This window comes from Solanum lycopersicum, chromosome 5 (genome assembly GCF_036512215.1).
Source record: "Solanum lycopersicum chromosome 5, SLM_r2.1".
NCBI lineage: Eukaryota > Viridiplantae > Streptophyta > Magnoliopsida > Solanales > Solanaceae > Solanum > Solanum lycopersicum.
The window spans coordinates 30077860-30091831 of NC_090804.1; the positions used below are offsets into that span (position 1 = coordinate 30077860).

Genomic DNA, 13972 nt, shown 5'->3' on the forward strand with positions numbered 1-13972 from the left:
AAGGAGTATTATCATGCAAATAAAAAGAGCTTTTTTCCTTGTTTATTAGTTGTCCTGAAATCTTCTCATAGTCCCTCAACACATTCATCGTTATTATCACCGATACTCTATCACCTGAACAAAAAAGTATGGTGTCATCAACATATGACAAATGGTTTATTTTAGGACTCCATTTAGGTAATTCATAACCCCGAAAATCCTCATCCTCATGTAGTCTATTTAGACCTCTCGATAGTACCTCTGGTGTAATGATGAACAAGGTTGGGGAGAGAGGGTCACCTTGTTTCACTCCTCTTGAAGAATTAAAGAAATCATGAGATTGCACGTTAATTAGTACTGAGTACCAATTATTTGAGATCAGTCTCCATACCATATCTATAATGATATTTGAAAAACCAAATTTTCTTAATACCTTGGTTAGGAAAATCCACGATACTTTGTCATATGCTTTAGTTATTTCCATCTTCACAACCACATTTATATTTTTTTCCCCTTAGATTAATGCCTCGAATGATTTCATGTGACAATAGTACATTTTCAGTGATGCTTCTGCCTTTTACAAAACCCAGTCTGATTTTATGAAATAATTGTTGGTAGAACCCCTGCTATTCTTTCTTGTACTACTCTATATACCACTTTGTTGATGAAGGTACTAAGGCTAATAGGTCGTAAATCGGAAATGTCTTCACGCTCTCCTTTTTCTGCAGTAGTACTAAATTGGTATGGGTTATGAATCGTGGCAACTCGTGGTCACAAAAGAAAGCCCTCACCAACTTTTTTTATATCTTCCCCCACAATGTCCGAACAACTTTGGAAAAATACACCTGAAAAGGCATCTGGAACACACGTACTCTCCCCATTTAGTTCAAAAATTATGCGTTCCACTTCTTCAATACTAGGCAATCTGGTCATCTCTTCATTCTGGTCATCTCTTCATTTTGATCATCTGCGATCACTTTGGGGATATAGTTTAGCATGGCTATATCTTGTTCTTGATCTTCCTATTAAATTGTTCTGTATAAGATCTTTTGGCCTCCTCTACAATTTGCTTGTTTGCACTGAGAATCACTCCTTGGTCAGTAGTGATTTCTGATAAATGGAATTCCTTTCGTCTCTCTTTAACATAAGAGTGGAAAAACTTTGTATTCCTGTCATCATCAACAAACCTTCTCATTCCTGCATTTTGTTTCTGTCACGACCCAACCCGATGGGCCGTGACTAGTGCCCGTTTTGGACACCCACATACAAACCTGCTAAGTATAACCAACTGAGACAATATGGAATTTAATCAAATCAAGCCAACCCCAACGTCATATATATATAAAGAGGACCTGTCTCATAAGGAGTCATAACCATTCAACCGTAACAACATACGCGAGCTGAAAAGGCCACCACTATTCAAAGCATAATAACATACGTAAGCCGACAAGGCTGCCACTACACAATACACAATGATGTACGCAGCCGACAAGGCTGCCCCTGTACAAGCGGACATCCCAAACAAACCATGTCCAGACCATTACCCAAAACATATATATACAACCCACATAATGTCCACACACCTCTAAGAGTACATTAGTGAAACTCGACGGGACAGGGCCCCGCCATACCCATAGACAAGCAAAAGACTACACAAAAGTTATGTACCAAAACGACTGGGCTCCGGAACAGTGGAGCTCTCCCGATCAGCAGAGTAGATATCCTAGGCGGGAGGATCACCGAACTGTGCGTCTACACCTGCGGGCATGAAACGCAGCCCCCCGAGGAAAGGGGGGTCAGTACGGACAATGTACTGAGTATGTAAAGCATAAGGTAAAGATGACAGGATACCAATATGGCAAGTTGAAACAAAATATCGCTACACATATACCCTTTTAAGTGAAAATCATGCATATATTTAACATATAAGGTGCCCAGCTTCCCTAGTAAGGGGCTCAGCAAAATAATCATCACGTCATCTCCGTCATCATCATCATCATAACCATCCTTATCACCAATCATATATATAATATACATACCCGGCCCTCTAGTGAGGAACTTGGTGACATATGCAAGAAACTCCGCACGAACATTACCCGGCCCGGGACTCGGTGAAATAATAAATGACTCTATGCACGAGCAGAATATTATGAGCAACCATATGCAATTAAAATCATTTATTATAACTCAATAGAACAATCAACGTGAACCAGCAAGGAGTATTACCAAAGATTAATGTTTTATCAAGATTATGAACCTTTAATACGATATGGAAACGTAAAATCTCAATGACTCTATGAAGCACTACCATAGATATGAGAGATCATCATAGCCTTAGACATAGCCGATATATAGAGGAATAATTGTGGAAGCAAGAATATACGTCACCTAGACGCTCTAGAGGTAAGTATCAAACCTGTCCGTTATTCGCTTATTTTTAAAAGTCATGCCAAACAAAGAAAGAAGGGACAGCGTTACATACCGTATAATTGAGCCGCACGTCCAATATTTACTGCTCAAGCTATTAATCTATAACAAGCAACAATCGTGCCGCAATTAGATAAACATCGCGCTTTACTTTCTTGTAAGCTAGCTAATAATCTAACGAAAATCCGGCAGCACTTCCCCTGTTTTCCTTACTTCATCCTAATCCGACAACAACCCAAATTATCCACAGCAATACCAATAACACATATAACCCAACGAATCATATTAAACAGCCCCCTCCCCAAAACGGTTCCGTCTCGACAACCATAGCAGCGAAGCAACGACACACCGAGCGATAACTCGTTTTATAATTCGCAACAAGTTACCTTATCATATTCATCCTTTGAAGTATATACTCATAATCACATTTAACATATACGTAATGCCAAAACAGAATTTTCCCGCAGTTTGCTTTAATCAAAACAACCCAAGCACCAACACGACACCACTAATAATCCGATTATGGTTTCCGTTCATACTTAGCACATTCAATAACTAAAACAAACTTCCTAAGCTACTGGTCACACCCCTTTCTTAAAATTAATGGATAATTAACAAAGGTATTCTAAAGAATTAACACACCAAACAAGGAGATTACTAACCAAATTATTTGCAGCTGCTGGCCAAGAGTTGCAGGGTTGGTTTCTCCATTTCCATGGCTGCCTAAAACAAGTGGTGAAGAAGAAGATGATATGCAGCAATGCATTTCACCACTTTATCTAGCACAGAGTGGATTTCTCCACCTCATTTAATAGTATGAAGTGGAGGCAGCCCCCCTCTACACCTGTCCACTAAGGCCAGTTCACAATCTGATCTTTTTTTAATTTTTGCCTTGAGTGGTGGGGCCCACTGGATTAAATTAATCCTAATCAGCCACCAATTATGAGTGGTGGGGCCCATTGGATTAAATTAATCTAAATCAGCCACTAATTAATCCCTCACTTAAAGTTAATGACACTTACATTAGCCAAATCATACTTAATATCATATTTGGAATTAACATCCTTGCTTAATATTTCTTTAATCACTTAGAACTTAAAATAAAATCTCATTCCCCGGAATTACGTCTACTAGATCATGATGCGCTCTACGTATAAAAAAATACGAGGCATAACATCCTTCCCCCCTTAGGAACATTCGTCCTCGAATGTTAAGTTAGCGTCTTACAAAAACAAATTCCAGCGAGGTCTCTCTAACAGTTATACCTATCAACCTGCATTTCGTAACTTACAGATGTCTCACAGAGTCACAACTTACGACATAATCTCGCTTATCAATTAATATAGTCAAGCTAGGAATTGAATTACCTGCAGGTACGGGGAACAAGTAAGGATATTTATTCTTCATTTCATCTTCCGCTTCCCAAGTCATCTCCTCCCTATTGTTATTTTGCCACAACACTTTGACGGAAGCCACATCCTTAGTACGTAACCTTCTAACCTGACGATCAAGTATAGCTACGGGTTTCTCCTCATATGACAACTCCTTTGTTACCTGAACATCATCTACGGGGAATACTCTAGAAGGATCACCAATACATTTACGTAGCATCGATACATGGAAGACTGTATGTACCGCCTCCAAATCAGGTGGTAGATCCAACTCATAGGCAACCTTGCCTATCCTACGAACAATCTCATAAGGCCCAATGTATCTCGGACTGAGCTTCCCCTTCCTGCTGAATCTCATCACACCCCTTATGGGTGATACCTTCAGGAATACCCAGTCACCAATCTGAAACTCCAAATCTCAACGCCGATTATCTGCATATGACTTATGTCGACTCTGGGCTGCTAATAATATTTCTTGAATAAGCTTCACCTTGTCAACAGCTTGCTGAATCACATCTGGGCCTATTAACTTAGTCTCTCCAACATCAAACCAACCAATAGGTGATCTGCACTTCCTCCCATATAAGGCCTCGTACGGTGCCATCTGGATACTAGAATGGTAGCTATTGTTATAGGCAAACTCAATGAGCGGCAAGTGGTCATCCCAGCTACCTTTGAAGTCAATAATACAGGACCGCAACATATCTTCTAATGTCTGAATAGTATGCTCAGCTTGCCCATCAGTCTGAGGGTGAAATGTTGTGCTAAGGTTCACCTGTGTCCCCAATCCCTTCTGAAACGATCTCCAAAAGTTGGCTGTAAATTGAGCTCCTCTGTCTGATATAATGGACGTGGGAACCCCATGAAGTCTCACTATCTCCCTGACATATAACCTCGCATAATCTTCAGCCGAATAAGTAGTCCTGACTGGAAGAAAATGGGCCGATTTCGTCAGCCTATCTACAATAACCCATATAGAGTCATACTTCCGTTGAGTGCGAGGTAAGCCTGTAATGAAGTCCATATTAATCATCTCCCATTTCCAAGTCGGGATCTCTATCTCCTGTAATAATCCACCAAGCTTTTGATGTTCGATCTTGACTTGTTGACAATTCGGGCACTGAGCAACAAACTCCGCTATGTCCTTTTTCATGCCATCCCACCAATATAAGCATCTGAGGTCATGATACATTTTCGTTGACCCTGGGTGAATAGAATAACGGGCAGAGTGTGCCTCTCCCATAACCTGCCGTCGTAGCCCCGCAGTATCGGGTACACACAATCTGCCTTCATATCGTAACACTCCGTCAGGTGTAACCTTAAATGGGATCTTTTCCTTTTGAAGAGCTGCATCTCTATATTGTGCCAGAATAGGGTCCTTGTATTGGTGTCTCTTTACCTCATCTATGATTGAGGACTCAGCAACCTCTCGAATAGAAACTCCACTATCTTCTGAATTAGCTAGACGGACTCCAAGGCTGGATAGCCGCTGAATCTCCCGAACCATATCCCTCCTTTCTTGTTGTACATCTATCGAGCTACCCATGGACTTACGGCTAAGAGCATCTGCTACAATATTTGCTTTCCCTGGATGATATAAAATATCGACATCATAATCCTTTAGCAACTCTAACCACCGCCTCTGTCGTAAGTTCAACTCCTTCTGCTTAAAGATATATTGGAGACTCTTATGATCTGTATAGATGTCCACATGGACACCATATAAATAATGTCTCCATATCTTCAATGCAAGAACCACGACCGCTAACTCCAGATCGTGAGTAGGATAGTTCTTTTCATGCTTCCTAAGTTATCGAGAGGCATAGGCTATAACTTTGCCATGCTGCATCAATACACATCCTAGCCCAACACCCGAAGCATCACAATAAAATAACATAGCCGTCTGGTCCCTCCGGAAGAGTTAGGACTAGAGCTGTAGTCAATTTGTCTTTCAATAGCTGGAAGCTTCGCTCACAAGCATCAGTCCACTGGAACTTGGCTGCCTTTTGAGTTAGCCTTGTCAAAGGCGCTGAAATTGAGGTAAACTTTTCTATGAATCTCCTGTAATATCCTGCTAACCCTAGAAAGCTGCGTACCTTAGTAGGTGTCGTAGGTCTGGGCCAAGTCTTTACTGCCTCAATCTTCTGCGTGTCTACCCGAATACCATCAGCTCCAATAATATGCCCCAAGAATGCCACTGAAGTTAACCAGAACTCGCACTTAGAAAATTTAGCATACAACTTCTGGTGCTGAAGCACCCTAAGTACCGTCCTTAAATGGTCTGCATGCTCCTCTTCTGAACCTGAATAGACCAGAATATCGTCTATAAATACAATAACAAACATATCAAGGAATGGTTTAAATACTCGATTCATTAAATCCATGAACACTGCTGGAGCATTAGTCAGCCCAAAAGACAGCACTCTAAACTCATAATGCCCATATCGGGTCCAAAATGCCGTCTTTGGAATATCTGCCTCCCTTACCCGCACCAGATGATAACCTGACCGCAAATCTATCTTTGAAAAACACTTTGCACCCTGCAACTGGTCAAATAGATCGTCAATCCTTGGGAGGGGATACCTGTTCTTTATTGTTACTTTGTTCAGCTGCCTATAATCAATGCACATCCGCAGCGACCCATCCTTCTTCCTCACAAACAGTACCGGTGCTCCCCAAGGTGACGTACTAGGCCTGATGAAGCCCTTTTCTAGCAAATCCCTCAATTGCTCTTTTTAATTCTTTCAACTCAGCAGGTGCCATTCTATAAGGAGGTATAGATATAGGCTGGGTATCTGGCAGTACATCTATAGTAAACTCTATCTCCCATTCTGGAGGAAGGCCTGGAAGTTCCTCGGGGAATACATCGGGAAATTCATTAACTACCGGGACTGATTGAAGAGTCGGTGCCTCTGCCTTTATGTCATGCACCCGAATCAGATGGTAAATATAGTCTTTTCTAACCATCTTCCCGGCCTTGAGGTATGAAATGAACTTACCTTTCGGCGATACTATACTTCCCTTCCACTCTATAATCGGTTCCCCTGGAAATTGAAATCGAACTATCTTTCCTCTACAATCAACATTAGCATAACAAGCAGCCAACCAATCCATGCCCATGATAATATCAAACTCAATCATATTTAACTCTATTAGATCTGCTACGGTACGACGACTATATATAACTACTGAACAATTCCTATATACTCGCGTAGCTATGACAAAATCTCCTACAGGTGTAGCTACCTCAAATGGTTCTATCAACTCAGACTGTATTCCGATCCTACTAGCAACAAAGGGAGATATATATGATAAGGTGGAACCTGGGTCTATCAATGCATACACACTTCGGGAGAATAGTGATATACCTGTGATCACATTAGGTGACGCCTCCTGATCTTGCCTATTAGTCAAAGCATATATACGGTTCGAGGGACCGCTAGAACTGGAAGCTCCACCACGTCCTCTACCACGGCCTGCTGGTGCCTGAATACCCTGCCCCGTAGGGTGCATAGCAACAGAAGAAGATGAACCAGCAACGAACCCTGTAGGCTGTGCCATACAACCTGCACTACCTCTAAGGTGACACTCCCTCATAGTATGGCCCTGACGGCCGCAAGAAAAACACGCACCTGTAGCGCAACGACATTCCCCAGGATGGGACTTACCACAACGAGAACACCGAGGCAAAGGTGGCCTCGACTGGCTCAAACCCCTGCCCATCTGTGACCCTGACACCCTAGAGATCTGACCAGCTTCCGAATATCCCATACGATCGAACCCCCTACCCATGAACGTGGGGGTGCACTCTGTGCTGGTTCGGAAGAAAATCTAACATGCTGCTGAGACTGCCCGCTTCAAAACTCGTCAGGATAACCTGCTGATCTAGCCTATTATGCTGGCCTCTATTATAATCTCTATCTGGCAGACGTCCCCGGTGCCGATCCTCTACCCCCTGTGCATATGCCTGCACCCGAGCAATGTCCATACCTGGCTGAAGAGTCACTGCCATACAACCGTCAATCAAATAACGATCCAATCCCATCACATAACGATGTATCCTGTCTGCCATATCAGCCACAATAGTAGGCGCATGCCTAGCCAATGAATCGAACTCAAGGCTATACTCTCGAACGCTCCTGCCATTCTGCTTCAAACGCAAGAATCTATCGACTCTAGCTCGCTTCATCTCTGGAGGCAGGAAGTGGCCCTGGAAAGTCTCCACAAATTCATCCCATACCGCTGGAGGAGCACCCTCACCCCTAGATAACTCCCAAGACTCATACCAATTAATAGCTACATCCTGCAAACGATACGTAGCCAACTCAACAGACTCGGTCTCCGAAGCCTTGATATCCTCAATGTACGCTGCATCTGACGAATAAACTCTTGCGGATCATCCTGGGGCCTTGACCCAAAGAACTCTAGAGGATTACAACTTAAGAAGTCACGAGCCCTTAAGCTATCAGATCTGTCCGCATGATCAACTCCTAGTCCATGCCTGCAAGCCAGATCTTCCACTAATCTAGTCAGCAATTGAACCGCATCTCTCATGGCCCTATCCTCTGCCCCTGACTGAGGAGCTGGAGGTTTAGGTGTTGGGGCCTCGGGGGCTGGTGGTGTCCCCCGAACTGGAGCTGCTGCTGCTCTAAGCTCCTCTGGCGGTGGCGGTGGCGGTGTAGCAGAGCTCTCTAACAGGAGCATAATACCAGGCATAGACTGGGCACGGGCCCTAGTAACTCTCCGAGTCTGACTAGTACCTTTTGCTACCGATTTTCCCTTCTGGGCAGCTGTCGCTTTCTTTGGAGGCATAGCTAAAAACATACGGATTCGTTAAAGAGGGATTATCCTGTTAATATAGATCTATCGCACGATCTAGAATAAGAAGAAAGAATGACATCCTAAATGTCCTGTAGCTTCCTGTTTATAGATGTGGTGCACAACACACCGATAAACAAGACTCTACTAGACACGCTCTGTAGACACTTTCGAGGAAGAACCGCTCTGATACCACTCTTTGTCACGACCCAACCCGATGGGCCGTGACTAGTGCCAGTTTTGGACCCCCACATACAAACCTGCTAAGTATAACCAACTAAAACTAAGACAATATGGAATTTAATCAAATCAAGCCAACCCCAACGTCATATATATATAAAGAGGACCTGTCTCATAAGGAGTCATAAACATTCAACCGTAACAACATACGCGAGCCGAAAAGGCCGCCACTATTCAAAGCATAATAACATACGTAAGCCGACAAGGCTGCCACTACACAATACACAATGATGTACGCAGCCGACAAGGCTGCCCCTGTACAAGCGGACATCCCAAACAAACCATGTCCAGACCATTACCCAAAACATATATATACAACCCACATAATGTCCACAGACCTCTAAGAGTACATTAGTGAAACTCGACGGGACAGGGCCCCGCCATACCCATAGACAAGCAAAAGACTACACAAAAGTTATGTACCAAAACGACTGGGCTCCGGAACAGTGGAGCTCTCCCGATCAGCATAGTAGATATCCTAGGCGGGAGGATCACCGAACTGTGCGTCTACACCTGCGGGCATGAAATGCAGCCCCCCGAGGAAAGGGGGGTCAATACGGACAATGTACTGAGTATGTAAAGCATAAGATAAAGATGACAGGATACCAATATGGCAAGTCGAAACAAAATATCGCTACACATATACCCTTTTAAGTGAAAATCATGCATATATTTAACATATAAGGTGCCCAGCTTCCCTAGTAAGGGGCTCGACAAAATAATCATCACGTCATCTCCGTCATCATCATCATCATAACCATCCTCATCACCAATCATATATATAATATACATACCCGGCCCTCTAGTGAGGAACTCGGTGACATATGCAAGAAACTCCGCACGAACATTACCCGGCCCGGGACTCGGTGAAATGATAAATGACTCTATGCACGAGCAGAATATTATGAGCAACCATATGCAATTAAAATCATTTCTTATAACTCAATAGAACAATCAACGTGAACCAGCAAGGAGTATTACCAAAGATTAATGTTTTATCAAGATTATGAACCTTTAATACGATATGGAAACGTAAAATCTCAATGACTCTAAGAAGCACTACCATAGATATGAGAGATCATCATAGCCTTAGACATAGCCGATATATAGAGGAATAATTGTGGAAGCAAGAATATACGTCACCTAGACGCTCTAGAGGTAAGTATCAAACCTGTCCGTTATTCGCTTATTTTTAAAAGTCATGCCATACAAAGAAAGAAGGGACAGCGTTACATACCGTATAATTGAGCCGCACGTCCAATATTTACTGCTCAAGCTATTAATCTATAACAAGCAACAATCGTGCCGCAATTAGATAAACATCGCGCTTTACTTTCTTGTAAGCTAGCTAATAATCTAACGAAAATCCGGCAGCACTTCCCCTGTTTTCCTTACTTCGTCCCAATCCGACAACAACCCAAATTATCCACAGCAATATCAATAACACATATAACCCAACGAATCATATTAAAAAGCCCCCTCCCCAAAACGGTTCCGTCTCGGCAACCATAGCAGCGAAGCAACGACAAACCGAGCGATAACTCGTTTTATAATTCGCAACACATCTACCTTATCCTATTCATCCTTTGGAGTATATACTCATAATCACATTTAACATATACATAATGCCAAAACAGAATTTCCCGCAGTTTTCTTTAATCAAAACAATCCAAGCACCAACACGACACCACTAATAATCCGATTATGGTTTCCGTTCATACTTAGCACATTCAATAACTAAAACAAACTTCCTAAGCTACTGGTCACGCCCCCTTCTTAAAATTAATGGATAATTAACAAAGGTATTCTAAAGAATTAACACACCAAACAAGGAGATTACTAACCAAATTATTTGCAGCTGCTGGCCAAGAGTTGTAGGGTTGGTTTCTCCATTTCCATGGCTGCCTAAAACAAGTGGTGAAGAAGAAGATGATATGCAGCAATGCATTTCACCACTTTATCTAGCATAGAGTGGATTTCTCCACCTCATTACATAGTATGAAGTGGAGGCAGCCCCCCTCTACACCTGTCCACTAAGGCCAGCTCACAATCTGATCTTTTTTTAATTTTTGCCTTGAGTGGTGGGGCCCACTGGATTAAATTAATCCTAATCAGCCACCAATTATGAGTGGTGGGGCCCATTGGATTAAATTAATCTAAATCAGCCACTAATTAATCCCTCACTTAAAGTTAATGACACTTACATTAGCCAAATCATACTTAATATCACATTTGGAATTAACATCCTTGCTTAATATTTCTTTAATCACTTGGAACTTAAAATAAAATCTCATTCCCAGGACTTACGTGTACTAGATCATGATGCGCACTACGTATAAAAAAAATACGAGGCATAACAGTTTCCATATTCCTCCTCTATTTTAAGAAATTTCTTCGGTTGTGCCTCTGCCCTGTTCACATCAGTAGGCTGCATTTCCAGTTGAATCTCCTTTACCCTTATTATATCCTCAAAGGTGACAATTTGATGAATAAAATTGCCAAATACTTCCTTGCTCCATTTCAATAATTTTCTCTTCACTTCCTTTAATTTAGCCTGAACTTTCATAAAAGGATTTCCAATAAATTCTATATTCCAACATTGCCTTATAATTTCTTTGAACTCAGGGTGTTTAACCCAAAAATTGAGAAATTTGAAAGGCTTGATAACAGGCTCCTCCTACGTATCAATACTCATATGTAAAGGTGCATGATCTGACCCTTGTCTGATAAGGTGCTGCACTTCTAATGAGGGAAAAATCTCCATGAATTCTTGATTAACACCCTGTCTAATCTTTTGAATATGCAAGCCTCTTCAATTCTCCCATTCCACCATGTGAATCTACTTCTTATTGTCTTTAAAGCAGTGATAGCACTATTACAAATACATGTCGCAAAATCAGTTGCTTCATGTTGAGTAAATCAAGTCCACCAAGTTTTTCTTCTTCGCTTAGAATCACATTGAAATCTCCACCTACTACACAGGGTAATCGATTCCCTAGAGTAAGTTCCTCAATATGTTCCCAGAGTTCCAACATTTCTAAAACGTTTCACCTTGCATAGACTATTGTTATTAGAAAAGATATGTTATCCATGCTGAATTTCATTGTGATCTGTTTTATAGTGTCACTAATCAATTGACCCTCCCAAGAATTCTCCAGAAAATCCAGATCTTTGATGAAAAATTTGCTAAAGCATGATTTATTCCTAATTTACCTTTATATTGTTCGAACTCTATCGGATCTTGAAAAGGTTCCAATAAAGCTATGAATGAATATATATGACTTCTATTAAGTTCCATTAATCTCGTAAAAGAATTTTTCGAATTAACAGACCTAATGTTCCAAAAAATCATTCTTTTTCGCTCTATTCTTCAGGTTGTCAGTATGTCGGGGAGATAAGTCCCCCGCCATGCATATGTGTTGTATACTAACTTCCATGTCCTCATCTTCTTCAGAATTTTGTGAGTGTTGGCTCTGAGCTTCTGTTTCCTCGAACAAGTTGGATAGTTCCCTCAAATCATTATGATTTCTTTCTGATAAAGTGTTGTGAACAGTCGCCTTTTTTATACGTGTTGAACGGATGTGCATACTTTCTACTTGTGATATTTCAAGACGTTGATTTTCAGTATCTACTTCAGTTTGTACCCTCTCGACATTCATGTTTGTAACGCCTTTTTGCCTATAATTTCTATTGTCTGGTGTAGTCATATCGTTCCCATTATTAGTGGTTTTTCCTTTCTCACCCTTGTCAGCAACCCCTGATTCATTTTCCTTGCTGCTTCTTGTGTCTTTTCCAATGGTTTCCTCTACCCATTCCTTTGATGATTGAACATTTTGCTGTTTGTCCATGTCTCCAGTTTGCTCTTCTTTTTCTTCTTCCATTGCATCAAACTGATTGTGTGATTTCTCTCCCACTTTTTTCACCGCAAATCTTGATTTTTTTACCATGTTGGTTATTTCTCCATTCTCCTCTCTTATTTCTTTGCGTTTGAAAATCCTTCATACTCTTTCCTTTGCCTTGTAAATTATTTTCATTTTGTTGCAGAGTACCCTTCTCCTCGGTGTTGATGATTGACTTCTTGGTATTTCTTTCCTCCATACGTCATGCGCCTCTGATTTTTATTATGACTCCATTTTTGGATATAATTCAGGATGTTCAACATAAAACTCTTCTTCATTATGTCCTTATATCATGCACGTCTTGCATTCTTCGGTACATAGTCATACTTGATCTGTATCCGCTTTGCTGCCAATTCTCTATTCCTTTTCTTCAGACTAATGTTAATGCATTTGGGAAATTCCCCTAGTAAATCCACTTTGACCTTTACCCTTGCACAACAGGGCTTATTTGATTCCTTGTCTCCATATCCACGTGAAGTGGCTTTCCTACCGCTGCTGCCAAAGAGAAATCAGCTTCTTGTCCAAAAAACTTTGGGGGTAGTGCCAGGAATGAGATCCACACAATTGTTGTCGTTGTTTCTTCTTTAGGATGAAATAGAGGATCCCACTTCACAGTTTGCATAGGAATGACGAATTACGATGCATGATATAGAAAGTCGGTTTTGACAATAGATTCACATAATCTTCCAACAGAGTTGACCTTATTAGCACATCTTTGTTGCTTAACAAACCAATACTACACTCACCTTTGAGTTCACATTGTTTAGGAATAAGTCTTCGTAGCTCTTGAGTATCAGGCTATCCATATGAAAATTTTCCAATTACTTCATACTCAAGATTTTCGATGATCATCTGACCTACCTATTTTTGTTCCCATATAATCCTTGGTTCTCCATGTAAATATGTCATCGGTTTGAGCGGAATAGGTTTTTTAGTTGCTAAATTGGATTTTAGTAAAGCTGTGTATGTAATTTTAGACTGAAGAGGCTCATCTCCTTCAATGAATGAAGGAGGTTCAGTGGCAATCTGTCCATTGCCACCGAAAGAGCAGCCAAAATTAGGTTGTGATGGCGATTCCGTTCAGTCTTCTCTGAAAAGTCCATTATGTCAAGAAATATAACAATCTGAAAAGGTCTTTTGAAGACTATTATTATATATGCCTATATGTGTCTTTTGTTGTATTGAAGTAAGGGTTATGCCCGAATGTTGTACTCGATC

At 41.2% G+C, this 13972-nt stretch overlaps 1 protein-coding gene and 2 long non-coding RNA genes across 3 annotated transcripts; all 3 read right to left on the bottom strand.

Annotated features, from left to right (window-relative positions):
• Positions 1–1283: 1283 nt before the first annotated feature.
• Positions 1284–3197, bottom strand: LOC138348411 (uncharacterized). The gene is made up of 2 exons (XR_011221015.1): positions 2462–3197; positions 1284–1737 (listed from the first exon to the last, which is right to left on the bottom strand). It is a non-coding gene; the product is annotated as an uncharacterized lncRNA (long non-coding RNA).
• A 5717-nt stretch (positions 3198–8914) lies between these two features.
• LOC138348412 (uncharacterized) lies at positions 8915–10830 on the bottom strand. Its single transcript, XR_011221016.1, has 3 exons — positions 10700–10830; positions 10093–10139; positions 8915–9368 (listed from the first exon to the last, which is right to left on the bottom strand). It is a non-coding gene; the product is annotated as an uncharacterized lncRNA (long non-coding RNA).
• A 1357-nt stretch (positions 10831–12187) lies between these two features.
• On the bottom strand, positions 12188–12802 carry LOC138348755 (uncharacterized). The gene has a single exon (XM_069298329.1). The coding sequence runs from the start codon at positions 12800–12802 to the stop codon at positions 12188–12190; it is 615 nt and encodes a 204-aa protein (XP_069154430.1).
• Between the last annotated feature and the right edge of the window lie 1170 nt (positions 12803–13972).